Source organism: Rattus norvegicus, chromosome 2, assembly GCF_021556685.1.
Source record: "Rattus norvegicus strain SHRSP/BbbUtx chromosome 2, alternate assembly SHRSP_T2T, whole genome shotgun sequence".
Classification (NCBI taxonomy): Eukaryota; Metazoa; Chordata; class Mammalia; order Rodentia; family Muridae; genus Rattus; species Rattus norvegicus.
In genome coordinates, this window is record NC_141535.1 from 174,247,719 (window position 1) to 174,268,595 (window position 20,877).

The window sequence follows — 20,877 nt, forward strand, 5'->3', positions numbered from 1 at the left end:
ATATCTGTGCTCCTCTACCCAACTCTTGCAGAGCATTGCAATATGCCAGGTGACTGGAGTAGCACGTTAAATTTAATTTCTGTTATCTCTCTACATCCCCATCTTCATCCAGTCTGCACCGCACATGGGAGCTAGTTTCTTTTCCATGGAAACCACACAGTTCTCTTGGCTGCCTCTACATGGTCTCTTAGCCCCTGGGGTTGTTTGTTTGTTTGTTTTTGTTCTTCTGGTGTGAAAAAGCTATTGTTCCTTCCATTTTCCAGGTCCCTTTCCAGAAGGAGGCAACCTCCTTCCTTTGAATCTCTTCCTCTAAATCTTTTGTTTTCTTTATGACAGGGTTTCTCTGTGTACCCCTGGCTGTCCAGGCTGGCCTTAAAGCCAGAGACCTGCCTGCCTCTGCTTCCTGAGTGCTGGGATGAAAGGACTTCACCACCAGCTGACTGACCATACCCAGCTGCTCCTACCCCAAATCTTACTGGAAGTAATGGCTCTTGCTTCCAGCTAAGCCAATGGCCCATTCTGAGGCCTGGTGCTCAGTGCTGACGTCTTCTGTGTGATAGCATATAGGAATATTGCTCTAGTTTTTGAGCCACACATTCCTACACGAGAGAAACCATGACTTTCTACTATCTGTATCTCCCAAACCCAGCACAGCGTCTAACGATATTCCCTCCTTGTAATTACTGTTCTTTCCTAAGATGTCTTATAGGGCTGAGAAAAAGAAATTAAGCATCCTGTGCAAAAAGAGGACACAGAAGAGGCCAACAGGGATGTGTGTGGAGCTGCAGCCTTGCCTTCACGAACCCCCAGCCTGAAAGGGAAACCCATGCAAGTAAGCTGTGGTCTCCAGTATGCTAAATGAACTGACATTCTGGGGCGGGGAATGGCCTCTCCAGGACTAGGAAGATGACTCAGCAGTTAAGAACACTAGTTGCTATGGAAGAGGTCCTGGGTTTGACTCCCAGCACCTACGTAGTGGTCTACAAGCATTCCTAACTCCAGTTCCGGTGGGGATCTGATGTTCTCTTCTAACATCCCTGGGCACCAAACATGCATGTGGTGCTCAGACACGTGGGCAGACAAAATACTCACACATAAAATGAAATTAATAAATATAATAAAAAAAACTTTTTAAAAGCCTCTCCAAGGATCACTGACTGATGCTGTGGTTATGGAGAGCTGGGATGTTATAGGTCAAGAGCCAAATTATCTTGGGCTAATTTTAGCCCTCTTAATAGTTCCTATCTGATGACTGTTAGGTAAACCCTTGCTGACCTTCCCAGACCACTGGCTTTCACCAATCCAAAGGCCGAAGATGTCACCAGGCACTGAGGTCTACAGCAGAGACGTCCCTGCTTTGCTGCGACTTCGCCGTAACCGCTTTGCCTGCCTGGTGCTTCCTTCTGTTGGTTTGTTGGCTGTTTTTTGACCCAGGGCCTCAAGAAGCCCAGGCTGGCCTCAGATTTGCTGAGTAGACAAGGACAGCCTTGAACTTTGATCCTCCTGTTTCTCTCTCTACAAAAGTATGGCATCATGTCCAGGGAAACATTTGGGTGATAAGACCACACTGGAAATGTAAAAGGTCTGTCAGAAATGAGGATATTTTAAAGAAACACAGTGTCTCTTGATCTTCATATCAGACTGTTGAAATAATGAACTTCAAAGAAACGGGAATTTTACCAGGAATCTCACTCAGGATGGAAGAAGGAAAAAAGAACCATTAAGAGGAAAAACTTGATAGAGATTTCACATAGTTCTAACAACTGGTCAGACTTCCTTAGAGGATAAGACAGAAGCCCAGACAATATTTGTTGGTGCCAGCACCGACACGGTACTGAGAATCGGGCGAAAGCCTTCGGGATGAAAGAAACACACACACACACACACACACACACACACACACACACACACACACACACACAGGTTATCGTGTCAAGCCAGGAGAGGAAGAAAGGAAGAGAAAGGGGGGGGAGGGAGAGAGAGAGAAAGGAGAAAGAAGGAGAGGAAGAGCAGAAGAGAGAGTGAGAGACTCCTGTAGCTTTATTCACCACTTATATACCCAAGTCTCCAGGTAGAAAATAACTGGGAAGCACAGTGGGAAACCCTGGCTCGTGACTACCTGGCTCGTGGGAAACCCTGGCTCGTGACTACCTGGCTCGTGACTTCGTGACTTCGGTAACAAAAGACTGACTACTATGAGACCTGAATTAATTAGGGAGAAATCCGAGAAGACCAGCCTAAATCTCCAGGATAAAGGCTGAGGAAGCAAAAGGCAGAAGTAAGTTGACCACCACCCAGGTGTGGTCCAGGTGTGTCGGTTCCACATGCATCAGCCGGGCTCAGCGGAGGTCAGCAGTGGAGATATCGGGTGTTTACTACTTGGTCTTTTCTTCCTGTGCTGTAAATACATGGGAGAGGCCTCTGTCCAACAATCCCATGACTTCTTAACTGTGGCCATGCAGTTACAAAGCAGCCAGGCCCAAATCCAATATGGCTCACTACAAATATTGGGTCAAGGGCAGGTGGGATTTCTTAGATGTACATATTCTTGACCTTCTATTTAAGCTTCAGTCTCATGTCAGGACCCTGGAAATGGGTTTCCCTGGATCCCTTCATCCTCCATCCCCCAGTGGGGCCACACGGAATATGAATGTCTTCTGCTTTATCTCTAGCTGGCCCTTTTCATCGGCTTATTACAGATGGCTGATTGCACACAGGTTGCACCCGTAACCCCAAGTCCAATAACAGGAAGAAGAACATGGGATCTAGGTCAGTTCCCCTCAAGTCCATCAAGGTGACTGACAGGGCAAATGGGTTTAAATAGAAAGTGAGAGTAGCACGTGGCTGGGCCATCCTGGTAAGGTGTAGATCTGACCACCGTCACCATCTTGGCTCCATTGTCTCCTGCAAACGGGTCTCACGAGTTGTCAGGATCGTGTCAAATCCTTTCCTGTCAGACAAGTTGCCTGCTCCATCTTCTAGCCTACCTCATGGAAGTTTGAAATTGCTTGCCGTGCATTGTTTTATTCGTCTGATAGTGGAATGGAGATCTGAGTCTCTTTTTAGACTATCTTTACTCCCGCCAGGTCGGTTAAAGGTGAAGCAAAGTCCAGTTCAGGCATTCCTAAGTGTCTGTGAGTTTTGAGAAAGACAGAGGTGAACGGACAAATGTCTTTCAAGGAGACAACATCCGTTCTCCCAAATAGCTCAGAAAAGTAGGCGTTAGCATGCGTCATGTAACAGGAAGATCCATGTTGTTCTAAAACCCAGGAAGAGGCTCAACCAATGATGATGAGTCTGCAGCAAAGGAATTCAGTTCATGGAGGAACTCAGTCATCCAACTACTGCGCTTAATTTTATCCCAACCCAGACAGGGAGCACAGCAAGCTCAGGAATAAGCGTCACACGGGACTTGATTTTGGAGGATTCTTCCAGGAGCACTGTCAGGAGAGGAGTGGACAGGGTCAAGCTGAATGCAGGAAAGATGCTCAGAGAAGTGCAAGGAGCCATGTAGAACACACAAGGGTGGGGGCAGGGAGGTCTGGCTTCCGAGAGTTCGCATCAAAGAGCAGAGTTAGACAGGTTTTGGGGTATAGGCAATCATTTCTGAGGTTCTGTACAGAAGGAAGTAATTGAGGATGCGTGGCCCGTAAAGAAGCCACAATAGAGGTGGAGGTTTTGGGATCACCCTTGCAGACTCGGTGGTGTGACAATGAAAGAGGATGAGATGGCCCTCAAATGAGTGGGAACAGTGAGAGCGAGCCCAGCACCAAACCTGCAGAACGTCTACACTGAAGGAGAGAGAAGGGCAAAAAGAGTCCATCCTGGATGTCCCTGCCCCTAGAGAAATGGCAGGTGTGGCTGCCGTGCCACATGTGTGTCAGTAGGTGGCAGAGAGGAGAAAATAAGAGTGCCCTTAGTGTTCTGACCAATGAACATCTGAGTGATTGGTAGCTAACATTCCCTAGGGAGGGAAAAAAAAAAAAACGAGTCCAAGATGACCACCAGTCTGGCACCAAGCAGGACTGGACAGGTTCTGAGGACAGGAGCAAGTCAGAGGCTAGAAGAATCCCACCTGGAACCCGGGGCCCCAGGCAAGAGCAAGCCAGAGACAGATGACTCTTGCAAGGGGCCACTAGGGCAGGCTGGCTGAGATAACTACCAAACTGGTGCCGTGAGGCCTAGACTGGGAGCTAGACTAAGATGACCACCAGTCTGGGGCTCTGCAGGCTTGTGGAGGCAGACCTTGTCTAAAACGAACCCTGTCTGGTGCCATAATACACGGGTGGGCCTTAGCACTCCTGAGGACACTCTTGAGACAACCCCAGACACTCAGGGACTCTAGGTGCCGCTAAGAAGAGCAAGTAAGCTGTGAAAAAATGGAAGAGAAGGAGAAACAGAAGGATGTGGGCACAACGAAGACAGGCAGAACTGGAGACTGGGAGGTAGGGAAGAACAGCCTAATGTGGGTAGCCAGTGATGCCACCTGGGACCATAGTGAGGTCCTGATCTGTGCTGCCACTGGGGGCCATGTCTGGGTCTGTGACCCTGCAGAAGCAGCAGTGGTCCGTTACCCCCAAAGACCACACAGATGTCCCAGGTTTGGACTGCAGCTCAGGGACATGTCAATGGCCCCACTCATCATTTGGGCATCCAGAGAGATCAGGCCCTGAGGGCATGAGAACAAGGAAGCTGACCCTACCTCTAGTCAGCTACAGTACATGGGAGAGCGGGCCTGAACATTGTGGGAGTTGCGGGTGAGCTGGCTTGAGGGTACACGTGTGGGAGAGCTGGCCTTACTACTTATCTCCTGTTGGGTGGCATGGAAGAGAGAGAGATAAGCTCCTCCCTGCTCACCCCTCACCACCTGTGACAAACGGAAGACCTGACCCTGGGGTCATGAGAGCAGGAGAACTGGCCCTGCCCCTCACCAGCTGTGGCATTCAGGAGAGTGGGCCCTGCACCCCACCAGGGTAGCACAGTAGAGCTGTTGCCCTGAGGGTGCAAGCATGGGAGAACTAACCCTATCACTTGTCTGCCATGAGGTGTCGTGGGCGATGGAGAGATACCCCCACCCTCGCCACTAGGAGAGCTGGTCCCGAGGTCTCAGACAGGAGAGCTGGCCCTTGCCCCTTACCTGCTGCAGCAACTGGGAGAGCAAGCCCAGCACCTCACCTGAGTAGTATAGTAGAGCTGGCCCTGGATATGGAGTTGCAAGTGAGCTGATCCTGAGTGCATGAGCGCGGGAGAGCTGGCCCTACCTCTTGTCTGCCGTGTGGTGGTGTAGGTGAGGGAGTGATCCCTCACCTCCCTTTTGCCCTTGCCAACCAGCATTGAGCAGGGGAGCTGGCCATGAGAGTGGGAGAACTGGCCACGCCCCTCATTGGCTGCAACACTCAGGAGAGAGAGATGAGTGGGATTGCGGTGCACAACTGAAATTCACCCTGAGCCAATAAACAAGTTTTTTTTTAATCCGTCTTTGCGAAGAAGAACTGGCCAGAGGTGGGGGACTCTCTGAGGGGTCAACGGAGCAAAAGAGGAGTGTTCTGAAGTACCGGAAGCTGCAGGCAAGTCGAAGGAAATGGTCAGAGAAGGCATTTGAAAGAGCAAGAAGAAGTCATTGAGCATCCGATCTTACCTTCTGCGTTGTCTGACGCTGACATAGAACTCTGTAAAACAGACCAAAACAAAACAAAAACCCTGAAATATGATGATTCTTTCTCGCCGAAATGTGAATTAATCACATCTAGCAGAAAGCAATGGGTTAAGTCTCTTGTGGATAAACTCGGTTTTCTATTGGTAAATTTATTCACTTTGGAATTCCTATATAAATGTGATAAGCTTGAATTTTTCTTTGAATCGGTTGAGATATCTTACTGTAAATAGCCCTCAGTTGTTGGTGATTAAATGTAATTTGACATGAATTCATTTTAATGTTTATATAAAAGTTGTTAAGTTTTTTTTTTTAAAAAAAAAAGATCATACAACAGAAGTGCTAACGGAAAAGTCACTATTAAGTCTTAAAACTGCCACACAATCTGTTTGGTAGGCTCACAGGAACTGATGGCAGAGCACAATGTTGGGTGAATGGGAAATAAAGACAATGCTGTCTAAGAAACTAGGCTTCGAAGGGTAGAGAGGAAGTATTTTCTAGATGCCATCAACTTTTGGAAGAATTTTGTGTTTTCTTTTAAGGGCTTTTTTTTCATGTTACAGTTCCTGCTTCAAACTGTCAACCCTTTGATACAACACACAGGGTGTAATAATCACTGTGAACAAGAATTCCTAGAAGGGCTCTGTGTCTGGAAAGACTGATTGACTGATAGAACTTGAGCGATGTGGAAAGGTTGGGATGGTGCAGATCCAAAGCCTAATTATCTTGTCTTGGGCCCATTTCAGCCCTCTGTGCATCAGTACCTCGCCCACCTCTGTGTAGGCTCTGACACCTCTTTAGGGATCTATTGATTTAACAGACCATTAGTTTCCACCAACCCCAAAGCTAAGACTGTCATCAGACAGCAATTGAGGCCATAGGAGAGATTTCCCCTTGTGGTAACTGCATCCTTTCCTTGATCTGTGGTTTCCTTTATTCCCTTAATACAAATCCATGAGTTGCTCTCACGTGGCAACACAGAACCTGGTGTTTCCCCGGATGTGATCACTTGAATTTGGCTCCAGAATTAATGACTTTTACTCTCTTTAGGATGGTAGCTGTATTTTTGCACAGAGAGCATGATAATGGTAATTGTAGAGGCAGGGGAGTGGCTACTGAGGTGGTGGAAGAGGAGAACTTAATGTGGAATGGGGCCTCTGTGAACAAATACGTCCTAAGAGTCTTTTTTGTTTTTGAGACAGGATCTCACTATGTAGCCCAGGCTGGTCTCGAACTCAGAGTTTCCTTTCCAGTTCCTGCCCCTGCCTCCCAAGTGTTAGAGCTAGTCTTTAAATAAGGATGACTTTCATGTGTCTCCCTTTTCTACAATGATCTTGAAGACTGAGAGCCCGTGCTTCCTGGGTGTCGCATCTCACAAGAGGAGCACAGCATGGAGAGAAGCCCCTCAGTCAAGGATCTACGTGCTTGTTCTAGCTCTGATCTGCAGCGAATACTGCAGAGACACCACTCATGTCATCAGCTGGAGTGTAGCTACAGCGTGTGCTTAGCATACTGAGGCTCTGAGTTCACTCATGCCGCTCTATTGCCCCAAGTGTCATGTGTTCTAAGTTTCAACTTGTAGACTCCTGAATATATGCTTTTTATTGCCACTATTCTGACATCCCTAAAAGACACCAGGATAATAGACTCCAGATACAATGGTGTTTCCTTGGCCCAAGAACGCATCAGCACGAATGTTATCCGGATCCTGGCACTAGACCTACATAGCCAACCAGTGGCCCTGTGCTCGAATGTTTTCCTAGCTGTCCCATGGGGCATAAAGAATGGAGAACAGGAGGAGTTACTTGAGGGTCTGCCTTCCGAAGCGCAAGATTTGCATATATCTAATTGCATATATGAAAGGGACTAAACAGTCAGCTGACTAAACGAATCTAGATTTATCCTTTTCATAGGTCTCTTCTTAATCATCAACCCTCAAGTAGTCTCAGGGAATGTCACAGAAAGCAAGAAACTCCTGAGACTCAGACAGTTTCAGTAGCTTGTTCAAGGTCACATGGCTAGTAAAAGGCATTTATGCCAGAACCCATGCCCGTTTTCTCAAACCAGAGCACATATGGATCTGTATTCTGATAGCAGACAGGGTCTGGGCATTGTGATACTTGGAGGCTAGTTTTTTAAAATGCCAGATTGGCTCACATAGTAATACATGAGGCATCTGGACACACTGCAAAGAGCCCAGGTCATAATGGCTGGCAAGGCCGTAGCCAAGCACTACCTGTGGGATGTCTTCATGCTCATCTTCTAAAGACTTTTGTCTGAGAATCTGTGGTCATCTCTTAGTTCTGTGGAAAAGATGGCAGTCAGAATCACTGTGGTGAGTAGACCGTCTGTCTCTGCTAAGAGCCAGACGACGGTATGGAGAATCCGATGGAGAAGAAAGGCGGAGAGTCTGCCTGGCTTAGAAGTCAAAACTACAGCCGCTGGGTAAAAACTGGAAGCAAGCAGATCCAAGCTCAGTAGAAAGAGGAAATATCTTCCAATTGATCTTGCCAATATAATGAGAAACCCTCTGTACTGGCTGGTTTTGCGTGTCAACTTGACACAAACTGGAGTCATCACAGAGAAAGGAGCCTTCTGTGAGGAAATGCCTCCATGAGACCCAGCTGTAAGGCATTTTCTCAATTAGTGATCAAGGGGGGAGGGCCCAGTCCATTGTGGGTGGTGCTGTCCCTGGGCTGGTGGTCTTGGGTTCTATAAGAGAGCAAGCTGAGCAAGCCAGGGGAAGCAAGCCAGTAAGTAACATCCCTCCATGGCCTCTGTATCAGCTCCTGCTTCCTGACCTGCTTGAGTTCCAGTCCTGACCTCTTTTGGTTCTTTTGGTGATGAACAGCAATGTGGAAGTGTAAGTTGAATAAATCCTTTCCTCCCAAACTTGGTTTTTGGTCCTGATGTGTGTGCAGGAATAGAAACCCTGATTAAGACACCCTTCCTCCCCTTTTTTAAGGTGGCAATAACCAGGTAACCAAGGACAATCACTACCACCAACAGACTGTACATACTGGGTTAAATCACATAAAATCACAAAAGTGAACAGTTACTTTCGACCTATAAAAACAGTCATTTTGAGTCAGATAAGCATAAGGAATAGCCTAGAACCAGGGGCTCCTCCTCTTAATGACCCCCAAACTTAGATTCCATCCAGTCATAGAATAGTTATAGCTGGGTAAAAAACTGGAGCAGTTGATCTGGCATGAACCTGCTTTGAGTGTGTGCACAATAAGGCAATAATTGGATATGCAAATGATTAAAATCTGCTGCATTATGGGAAGGGACATGCACGGTAAGGAAAGTCTCATGTAATCCAAACCTGTCAGTCAAACTAGAGATCCACCCAGACCACACCCATAGCAACCAAACTCCTTCTCTTGAACCCCCCAGGGGGGGACCCCCAACAATTGTCAGGGCCCTTCCGTTCCTTCACTCATGTGTCTCACTGCCAGTTTTGAGTTTCTCTTTTCTGATTTTCATCACTTCTTCGCTTTGGATAGAGTTTCCCTATTATTTTGTGATCTTTACCTTTATTTTACTTTCAACAAGATATCGAGAGTTCGGAAATGTCCAAACTGGACTCCAACCGCCATAACAATTTATTCTATCTTTCTCTACCAGGATAGCTCACCACTTTTCCTCGATGCTCCTCACTGGGTCTTAGGTACCCAGTCTTGCCTCAGGCTCTTCACGGCTGCCACTGCCTTTGTCTGGAATTGTCTTTTCTCTAGATAAATGCCCGGCTTACCTCACTTGTAATCGACCTTACAACAGCCCCTCCCTGATCAAGCAGCATCAACAGCCCACTCTCCTGTCTACCCTCTGTGTTTACAGCTTTTTATCTCTGTGTCCTCAGCACTTCCTTCTCTGGTGGTCAACCTATTTATTGTCTCTTCCCCCTAATTCAATTATGGTTATGAGAGAGGGCCTGCATTTTGTTCTTGGTATCATCCTGAGGGATGGATATTGAGACTAAGTACATGGCGAATGGTCAATCAGCATTTGTAGCATGGATGGAAGAATAGTTTTATCAATGAAGAAACCAAGACCGAGAAGGAAAGGCCAAAGGATTTCCCCAAAGGCACAGGGACTGGGAGACTTTGTATAAAGATTCCATACTCTATACAAAGCCACGCTGTGTCCCTTGATGGGCTTGATGCAGAGCCCCATGTGTCTTCTCTGAGCTGAAACGAATGCTTTTGCCTAATTGGGTCAGACAGCCCAGAGCTGCCTACAGACTTTGAGGTTCTGTGTCACGATGTTAAGTATTCATTTTGGTGAGGGAATGAATTGTAGCCATTCTGAGGAGAGCCGGGTTTGGGGTGTCCCTCAGCCCCAGTCTTGTGTAATTCCAAGGAGCCAGCCTCTGCTAGAAATGTTGACAGGACACTGTTTAAAAAGGTGCCTTAGCCAATGTGTCTTTTGGGAGAAGGGAATATTGATCTGGGTCTCAAAATATGAATTGTGCCCAGGAGGAGCCTGCAGGGAGAGCACGGGAGAGTAGGCGTTTGTGCAGAGGAAGACAAGACAAAGCTCCTAGTCCAGTTCCGGCTGCTGCAGGTTCTATTCTCCCCAGGAGGTTGCCTGTGTGCGGATAATTACAACACATAAAGGAAACAGGAAAGTGAGCGCTAATGAACTGATTTTTCTTTCTCTTCCCCTAGGTGCTTTTTTTTTTTTTTCTTTTTTCCAAAGAACTGATCCTTTGGATTTAGAACCCTGGGGCCTGGCAAGCTAGGACCTATTAAGCCCAGCTGAACAAGCACTTTCTACTGTCAGGTCATGGCTAGAAGAGCATTTGCACCAGGCCGTGGGGCGTGCGGTATGGGATGATGTTACCGGTGTGGAATGCTACAGTGTTACCAGTCCCAGACAACTCACATTTGGACAGCATCCCGAAACTTACAAAAGGCTTTTGTATATCTCATTCCATGGAGGGCTCAAAGAAGTTTAGGGACAAAGGCAAGGTAGCTCAATAAAGCGTGGGACTCACCTGTCATGTATCACCCAGTTACACCCAGCACTGCTTGGCTTTTAACCTAGACCTCATTCTGGAGTTGATACTTCTTTCTGACCCCCCAGGGCAATTGCTGACATCCCCTCCCCCATGTCTAAGATAGGAACAAAGGATAGAGATGGGCAGAGATGTCTACTACCCCTCTCTCTTCTCAGAAAAGACAGCATGAACTAAGGTTTCAGATTCTAAAACTAGGCAGGTTCGATAGAATGGAGACTATAAGCAATCTATTTCTATTTCACAGAGGAGAAGAGAGAGATGTGGAGGTGTAATTTTCCTGAAGAAAACAAGCCGTGAAAGGCAGGATTTTAACACTGTGTTAATGAAGATAGCATACGCTGGCTTACAGCAACGGGTAACCACAAAGCACCAGGCTCCTGGGAGCTGGGGGCATGCAGGGGTAGAGCCCTGTTCAGCACACACAAGGCCCTTGATTTGACTTCCAGACAACTCCCAATTCAATATCATAGTAAAAAAATGAAGATTAATTTCTCCCTCAACACCCATGTTTTTCATGAATTGACAAAGGGACTCTGCTTTGCACAATCCCTCAGGGGCCCAGGAGAGACCCCTGCAACGCTCAGCACCTGGAACCGTGAATGGATACTAAGAAGCTCTTTGCCTTAAGAAACACTGACTCCTAATTTAGCCTCACAAGATCACTAGACACAGGACTTCTGCCTTCCTTGTGTCTGCCGTTGCCCTTTACTTTTGATCACCTGTTTAACTCTACGCACATGTGTGCCAATCATTCAAAGAATGCCTATCAAGTTTGTCTTATCCTTCAAAGACCAGAGACAAATCACCTTAAAGTACCAGTTGCTCTGAATTCACAGCAGACATTTGCACAGCAGAGATCGCCCAAGCCCCATCAGACGAGGATGACTAGGACGCAGTCATCTCCTGGGAATCTGATTGATCCTTTCAAGTGCTGTGGTGGTCTGAATCGTTTTGGCCCCCGTAGGCTCATGTGTTTGAATGGTTGGCCCATGAGGAGTGGCACTACTAGGAGGTGTGGTTCTGGAGTAGGTGTGGCTTACTTGGAGAAAGTATGTCACTGTGGGGGCAGGCTTTGGGGTCTCCTACCCTCTGGATCCACACAGTGTGCAATCCAGTCTCCTCCTGGCGTCTGTGGAAGTCAGTCTCTTTTTGCTGCCTTCAGGTCAAGATGTAGAACTCAGCTCCTTCTACTTGGAAGCTTCCATGCTTCCTGCTATGATGATAATGGACTAGACCTCTGAAACTGTAAGGGAGCCGCAATGCAATGTTTTCCATTATAAGAGCTGCCTTGGTCATGGTGCCTCTTCCCAGCAATGGACATCCTAATTAAGACAAGTACTGACGATGATCAGGATTTCTTTGGACCACTTTACCGAACCAGAACTGAGAAAATGATCAACCAGACCATACTTTAATCGGCATTTCTCAAGCATACTTCTTTGCCTGTTCACCCCGGTTCTTCCTCTATTTAACCTAAGCCTCATGTTACTACTTTGTAAACCTGGGAGGGAGTCCCTGGATCCCTTTATTTGTGGGTAATCGATCCATGTCCATTAGATCTCCTCTTTAACATTATCCATCTCTTGTTGTATAAGTAGGAGAGGCTGAATCTACTCATGTCTCTATGAGACCCAGGTTTTCACCCTTGAAATTCGAACAGCGTAGTTAATGAGTTTCTGTCCCTAAGACAGGAGGAAGAAACTGAAACAACGAAATGTTTTGGTCTGGAATTGACATACCATTTCCATTTATAGCATACTGACAAAAGGTAATCAAGTCAGCACTGTCAGAGACTCAGCAAGAGAGCTGGGCACCAGTACCTACTGGCCATGGCTTCTCGGCTTGGCCTTGGCAGAGCCAAAGCTCTTCTTGGTAATCCTCCAGCTTGAGCACTGGTTAAATTCCCCTAGGCACTGTATGTCACGGATTTGACTTCTCTCTCACTGCACTCCTCCAGCACACAGGGGTCAACTCTACTGTTCTGGGTGATGCTAAATATTGCAGACAAGACGCTCACCTCTGATCCCAGCACTCGGGAGGCAGAGTCAGGAGGACTGCCACAAGTTCCAGGACATCCTACTCTGCATAGTGGGTTCCAGGCCATCTTGTACTGTAGAGTGAGAGCATGTCAAAATAAATAGACGTATAGGCATATGGAAAAGTAATGCATTGCCTCTGCCTCTAAACCTACTATCCAGTTATTAAGTGCTAAGGCTTACGGGACACAGTGACATATGCCTTTAATCTCAGCACTTGCGAGGAAGAGGCCAGCTAGGCATAGGGAGACCCTGTGGGGCAGTGGACTGTGCCAGGAAACTTGGTAAGGTCGAGTGGGTTCAGAGACCCTGGAACCCATCCTAGGATGTTAGGCGTCACTTTGCTCCCTACCAGATTCTTGGCCCAGAACATGACCACACTCCACATAAGGATGTGACCAATGATCTCAAAGCCCAGAACAGAGTTTTTATGCTAATGAGGTATCTAGAGGGGACTTGAGGGTTTAGTCAATAAGCTTTCCTTCCCAGACATTCCTTCCTGCAAAAAGATATTTAATCTCTGGTTCACCTTAAGGAGGTGGTATGTACCCATTTTCCATGATGAACAATCAATAAACAGTCTAGAACCAAGGACTGTCTCTTTCACCAAGAACCACAGTGAGGAGCATGGAGAAAACCTTGTCTACAGAGTCACATAGCCTGTCTCCTGAAGAAGCCTCTCCCTGCTCCCAGAAAATCACTGTTGATTTGACCCTAGCCCATGGGCCTCCTCCGTTCCCAACTCCTCCATAACTTCCAGCAGCATCTGGATGTATAGGAGTCTGAGAACCCCCAACACCAGCCCCTCTTAGGCCTGGGGTGTGGGGTGTGGGCTTCATTCTTGATTCCATGAAGTTTCCAGCAGTGACTGGATGACCAGGAACTTGGAAGCCCCAGCTTTGGTCTCAGCCTGTGTCATTTCTCATTCAGGCTGAGGCCCTAGTCTAGGCTACATTCTCCCACCCCCTGAGCCATGGCGCTTCCTCCTAACCCATCACCTGACAGCCAGCATCTCCTGTTTAGCCTGCCCAAGCAGAGTTCCTACACCCCAGTGGTATGCTGAACCACAGGACCCTGTCTTTTTGTTTTGTTTTGTTTTGTTTTGTTTTGTTTTGTTTTGTTTGTGTTTTTGTTTAGTTTTGTTTGATTGATTTTTGAGACAAGGTTTCTCTGCGTAGCTCTGGCTGTCCCAGAACTAGCTTTGTATACCAGGCTGGTTTGTACTCAGAGATCCACAGGCCTCTATTCCCAAGTACTGGTATTAAAGCTGTTTGCCACCATACCCAATGAGACTGTCCTCAAATGAGACAAACACATCAACAAAACATCTAAACAACAAAAAAGTAAAGTGTTTATGTGTCAGACACAAATCCTATGATCAAAGCAGAAATGATAAATCAGGGTGTATCAGTCTGAGGCTTCTCAGGGTGGGGAAAAAGATGATTAATGAGCTAAGCAAGGTACTTTGGGGGGGCGGTTTGAGGTGGACTCTCCAAATGTGTAAACTTTGGGAAAGGGAAGGTAAGGGACCCTTCTATTAGGGGATAGCAGGGGACACAGGACAAGGGACTCACTTCCATTTGACTGGGTCAAAAGGTGGAGTGAGGGAAACAGGTGCTCGGTCTGATTCCTGGGGAGGATGATTTGAGGTAATGTCCTGGAGGACTCAGAACTTCACGCTTTGATGGGAAAGTGCAGAAAGACACTGTCTAAAGCTAGGCCAAGAGCTTGTGTCCTGAGCCTGGAAACCTTGAAAAGAAGGAGTGGCTGTTAACGACTCATAAGGTTTGATGGTAAGGGCCATGCCTTACTGTTTGTCCTTGAGCCTTAGGGGCATCTACGAGGGGCTGGAACCAGGATGGGACATAACACATAGAAATAAGTATGGCTTGCATAGCCTTCTTGGGGATCAGTAGGTTTAGGTCTTTGGAACTCCAGGTGAGGTGCTATACAGTCTTGTTTCACAGTAATGATGGCCCTGTGCAGAGTTCGAGCACACGCAGCACAGGAAGCTTCCTGCCCAACACCATGTGGCCTGATCACTTGGGCCTCCATCTCTGTAGGCCCAGCTTCGCATTTTGCCCACTTCTTTTTGATTCTGGATCCAATCAATGGCGCTGCTGCTTCTTTCAAAATAAATGAATCAACAACAACAACAACAAAATAAACACCCACCCCCAAAATAAACAGTGTCTGTATCGGTTCAACTTACCTGACTGGCCTCTAGAGTCACCTTGCACTGGGCCTCACTTCTTGGCCACATGCTGTGGAATGCCAACCCCTGTGGCAGCTGCATTCTCCCCTGGGATAAATCTGCTGTGATGTAATCTATAACCTTTGCAAAGAGCTTATGCCTGCTCCCCGTCCTCACCCTGGCGCCTCATACCCGATGCATGCAGGACAGGAACTGTACCAAGAGAGCACTATTCCCAGCTGCTCTTTCTTTTCTCACACTCTGTTTCTAGCTGTGTTCTGTGTTGCCTGTATATAAAAAGGCTCCCAGGGACAGTCTTGACTCTTCTTGGCCATTAACCCGATGGAGATAACAAAGCCTTGAGTTTCTCTCATGACTTACAGAACCGTTATCTGAAAGCCGCTCTGCCAGTGTTTAAACACTACTGTGAAGTCCGACCCTGGCCCATGAGTGTGCACCGGTGTGCCATCGGCTCCTGCACTTGCACTAAAAGCTCACAAGGTCAGCAACCCTGAAACTGCTTTTAACCGGGGGCCATAGCATTTTAGCGTACAAGCCAGTCCAGATACCCGCTGACTCCCCGGTCTCTGTGGGATTCAGACTGTGGAAGCAGAGGCTCCTGTCTCTCCATCTTCACAGCCAGACATGGCATTGAGCATTGAGCCCCCGCTTTGTCCTAGAGCTGTCAGATCTGGCCTCAGACTTCTCTAGTGCTCGCAAACCGGTGAATAAAATGCTTATCGCATGGCCTGGAAGAAGTGCAAATCTATAACTTTTGCAACCTCAATCTTCAAGTCCACCCACTCTCCCCAAAACTGAACCATGTACCCAAAACTGAGCAGGCGTTTAAAGTAACTAATTGCCCATGTATTAAAATAACCACAAAACATGGTACTTTTTAAAACATTTATATTTATATATATATAAAATTAAATATATAATATATAGTGTGTGTTTGAGACTAAAAATATAGTACACAATATTTTTTTTTAAAAAAAAAGGGGAAAAAATGTCAGAATAGGAAAAGGCGTAAAGGACACACAGATACACATCGCTAAAAATCTATGATGGTTCATCCTAACAAAAATACTTCTTTTCCTCTTAGTTGTCATCATGGATCCGTTTACGAGGAGGATTTTGGTAGAGAAGATTCAACCAGCGTCAGGATGGAGATAGGAACCCCAGGAAGGACTGGGGTCAGCAGTTAAAAGTGGAGGCAGCACGGCCTTGTGCATCATCTTTGCTAAGAAGCCTATGTATTTGATGGTGTCAGCAAACTGAATGCTCCCCTCTGCCCGCCACCCCCTGCTCCCTCCAGTCCTGGTGTTCCCAGGGATGATGGACTGCTCCTGAAACCAACGGAAGATCCCGGCCACTAGTTCACAAAGGCCAGTGGTTGTGGACGTTAAAAACCTAAGATGTGGTACTAGGACTGGTAAGGGAGTTCTGTGCATACAAAATTATTACTTTCGTTGAGAGCAGGTTTGCACCAGGACTTCCTAGTATGGCCTCTGTCTTCTGGGCAACGATTATTTTCCTCTGGGAAAGGAACCTGCGGCTCCCTCACAGTGATGCAGGAAAGCTAAATGCTGCACCCTCCTCTCAAATCCATATAACAAGCCACAGACCTCAGCCCTCTCTACAGCCCCACACGGGTGGTGTCAGCAGCAAGCTGAGGAAGGTTAGACAGCGCTGGTCAGAATGCACTGTCTTCAGGAGAGGAGGGGGAAAAAAATCACAGGGAGAAGGGAATGTTGTGTTTTAGGTGACAGCTTTAGAGTCCTTTCATAACAGTCAATACATTGCCAGTGGAGTCTTGAGGTCTGTGTCCCCAGGGTTCTACCATCAGTGCTAGGCTCGATGGGTATAGATAGAGCTTGGGCTTAGATTCCACAGAAATGGAATAGCAGAGAAATCAGGTGTCTTGAGCCTGCAGTGGCCTTGGGATGTCATGTAATTCACCCATAGGGACAGAACTGCTCACACAGCAGGATGAGGCAGTGACTAAGCCAGCAGACTTTACATGTCCAAACACGGTCTTTGGCTTTAACATGAGTTTCTATAAATCCCGATTGCCTAACATTGCTATGTAGGGGGCCAAGTATTCACCGGTCACCCAATTCCACCTTAAGGAGCCCAGGAGCTGTGGCTCCTGACAGAGCACAAGGGGGCAAGACACAGGTTGACAAGCCTTGTGTCACCCAGAATCTTGTTAGTCGAGCTCATCTTCCTCATTTTGACCCAGACATTGGTGAGAGCTGAGCATTGCCCCATTCCTACCAGCTTTCCTCTCTCTTTCCCGCTCCATGCATAGTCTGTTAGACTTTGGCAGTGGTGGGGTAGGGTGGGCACCAGGATCCAGCAAGCAGGCCAGGCTCTCTACAAAGGGCCAGGTTTATCCATAGCCACAAGAAGTTATTGCATATGCAGTTTATGTCAGAACCACTAACCCCCTTCTTCCCTCTAACGCCATCCCTTTCAGTCTACAGGAAGGGGTCAACTGCTCACTCCTGCCTTCTGGTTCAAGACTGCGGGGACTGTAGGCTTCACCTTGCTTGGTGAACAAGGAGAGTGGTCTTTAGCACGATGACCGTTCCTGAAGACTGAAGTGAAAGACTGTCTCCCCAGGTCTGCATCCATAACTGAGCCCTACCATGATCACAGCAGCCTACTGAATCTAACAGGAGAGCAACACAATAGCTTCATTTCACTCAGGGTTAGGGTGACAGACAAGATCAAAAGGTTGGTGGTTAAAGCTCCTTCTAGCAGGCAGTGACTCTCCTGCCCCAACCTTCACCCCGACTGCTTACTGTTCCTGAGGGATGGGCAATCTGCCCCTCAGATGAGCCAACAGAGAACAAGCAGCTCTAGGCAAAGACCGGAAGATAGAAGCGAGGAAAAGGAGGTACCATCAGGTACTCAGCAAATGGCGGCTGCGGACGGAATCCTGGACCGCTTGACTCTTGGATCGTTATTTCTTCAACTAGAGCGATACACTCAGGGTGCCTAGACTCAAAGTCCCAACAAGCTGGAAGACTCCAGCTTCAGACGGAAGAGCCCCGTGATTAAGAGACTTTCAATTCCCATGACAAGCAACGCCAGTCACTCAGCAGGGCCCACCTCTGATTCTGATGGCGGAATGTGAGGGGCAGGGGTCTGTTGCTGCTTCCCGTCCCTTGCATGATGCTTGACTCCCACAGTTTTCCTTAGTGATGCTCTGGTTTCCATAGGAGGGACCTACTACTTAAATCAGAGAGAAATAAGATAGTCAAGCCAAACCCCAAACAAGATGACTACTTTAGGGAGTATTGCTGTTTAAAATGTCACTCTATTTAGACTTCAAAAGTCTATACAGGATGTTTGATCGCCCACGGCTTCGGGTGCGAGTGAAACTGAAAACCTGCACAAATCCATACTCACTAGAACCTACACTGCCTCCCTGAGCTCTCGTGAAAGCGAGAGTCTTCTGAACCGGAATACAGCTATGAGTCTGTTACTGCTGCAGGAAGGGCCGCTCTGTGTGGACGCACTCACTGGAGAAGAGGACGCAGCAGCTGCCTGCCTGCCAGCCAGGCTGCAAACGGCTCTCCTTGATTCCTGGACATTACCTGGTCCTTATCGGAAAGGAGATGGCAGGGAATGTCACCCTACAGACCCATCTAGAGGGTTAGTGATGGAACGGGCCTGATGAACAGGTAACTCATTAAAGTAAACATGACTAACGAATGGTGACCAATGAGAAGAAGCCAGGAGTATTCTGGGAATACTTCCTCCTGTCAGGCAGGCCTCATCGGGACTGTGGATGGAAGAATCCTGTTGGGCAGTTGGTTTCTTGGGAAGGTGAGGCTGAAACACTAGTTACAGGTTCTCTTTGGTCAGAAGGTGGTAGATGAGACGTGGCATGGAATGTGTGGGCACTCATGTGTGCAGAATGTGTGGGAAAGACAACATGGCCTATGGAATTCAGTGCCTGGTGTGTTCTTCTGCACTAGGATCACCATCTAGGCCGGTAAGAATTTTCCGGCAGCCATTTCCCGGCCCCCTTTCCCTTCCATCCTCTTCATTTGTGTCTCCCTGGATGCTAACACGGGACAAGCTGAGATTCACAAGGTCCCTGCTCCCCACACAGGGACATCATCACAAACCTGACACTCAAGGCACTGAAAATGAAAGAAGGAATCTGATTGGGTGGGATGGGGGCCGGTGAGGAGGAGACGAAACCAAAATTTGTCTGGATAAAGCCCCTACCACGCCATCTGCAAGGCAGTTTCTAGCTACGGTGAGTAGTTAGACCAGGTAGGATAGTAGAGCCTGAGGCTCGGGACACTGCTGCGCTCTATCAGAATCCACCAGAAGGCAGGTCTCACCATCCAGATCGTATGTACTAGAATCAAAGTGCTCAGAGACTCAGCTAGAGCGATACGAGGTGTTAGGAGCCTGCTGGAGGGCGGGCGCCCCTTTCCTTTCCATAGGGACTTGCGTATATCGGGGAAACCCTACAACTTCTCATTCCAAAGGAGGTTTTATTGCTTTTGAAAGACAGCCCCATGAAAAGTAGCCTCTGCTCTACCAAGGCTCAAGAGTCAACACCAAGAAGTGGGGCCCAATACCGTTTAGAAGAAGGAAACTTGCGTGGCTCCCACTAGTGCTGGACCTGGAAACTGCCATGCACTACACAGTGGACCCTTGCCTGTCAACCAGGACTTAGTCCTGACCGCGACTTGCTCACATCCAGGACACATCTTGGCTGGTCCAGCACAAAGCTGAGAAGAAAGGAATCAGTGATCTTGGGGATTTTTTGAAGCCCTCTTCACTCAGACAGAGAGCCACAGTAGCAGCCAGAGTGACTGGTATTTTGACCCCAGCTGACCAAGGGCTGGATTTGAACTCATTGTTTCATCTGTAATCCCCTGAGATGGGAAAGATGAACACAAGGTATCAAGAAATCAAGACCGGGACTGGTGCGCTCTCCTACGTTCCAGCGGCCTGCCCACCTCGGCATATCTCCATGACCACCTACGGGAGCTCAGAGAAGCAGGACAGAAGGAAATGACAGACTGTGCTCCTCTCCTCTCTCCTCCCCTCCCCCAACCTCCCCTCTCCTTTCCCCATGCTTGGGTCAGGCAGAACAAAGGTCAGAAGAGATATCCTCCTGAAGAAGAGGAAAGGGCTGGCCCGGGAGACTGGGGCATGCGCAGAGCACCATCCTTGGGATGGGGTGTTACTGGGAGACCTGCTCCTTATTTGTGATGGCCAGGAGGAGAAAGGCTGGGTCCACGAAAGGAGCAACGAGCAATGTCCCTGAATGTCAGGGAATGCTGGGAAGCCATCTCCTCTGCCCCGCAGAGATACCCCAGCCAGACTCCAGCCTCTACACGTGAGTCTGCATGCGCTGCTGGAATCGCTGGCCGTAGTCTGAGTGTTGAGAGGTGTAGGAGAACCGAGTGGCGGTGGCATACTTGCCAATAGGGTCATAGGCTTCATAGGGGGTCCTCTCCAGGCCAGAGGGTGGGGCCTGGGGGTAGCCTAGACGGTAGGTAGGATACCCAGCTGCCCCGGGAAAGGGGTGGGAGTTGAACTTCTCATAGTTCTCGTAGGACAGCTGGCTGGTTGTATCGGTGCCACCTGGAGCAGAAGGGCCAGAGGGTGTCGGCTCTGTGCCATAGTCAGAGGCGGGGGCTCGGCTGTATGTATTCAGCTGGGCATAACCACTGGAGTGGGAGAGGCGGGATGATGGGCGCCCATCAAAACGAGTAGGGCCAGGGGCACGGTAGTCAGCATATAGCACCGCCCTGGAAGATGGGCGATCTTCGTGGGCACGCACGTTGTAATAACCATTGGTTGGATCCTGAGGGCAATAAGAGAAGAGCATAGAGTGGGAACTTCTCCCAGGATAATAAGCTCTCATGGGACTTCTGCCCATGTCCACCCTACCCCACATGTCTTCTCACCAGTACCACTCTCTCTT

General features: G+C 48.1%; 1 protein-coding gene and 1 non-coding gene across 7 annotated transcripts in view; one reads left to right on the top strand and one right to left on the bottom strand.

Annotated features, from left to right (window-relative positions):
* Positions 1-3,833: 3,833 nt before the first annotated feature.
* On the top strand, positions 3,834-3,962 carry LOC120101301 (small nucleolar RNA SNORA17). Its single transcript, XR_015679381.1, has one exon. It is a non-coding gene; the product is annotated as a small nucleolar RNA SNORA17 (small nucleolar RNA).
* An 11,839-nt stretch (positions 3,963-15,801) lies between these two features.
* The window catches only part of Kirrel1 (kirre like nephrin family adhesion molecule 1), a 93,296-nt gene continuing 88,220 nt past the window's right edge, over positions 15,802-20,877 (bottom strand). For all 6 annotated transcript variants that reach the window (XM_087624342.1, XM_087624340.1, XM_087624336.1 and 3 more), the window contains 1 exon segment: positions 15,802-20,757. In XM_087624342.1, coding sequence (XP_087480468.1) covers positions 20,281-20,757 — 477 coding nt within the window. In that variant the 3' untranslated portion in view covers positions 15,802-20,280.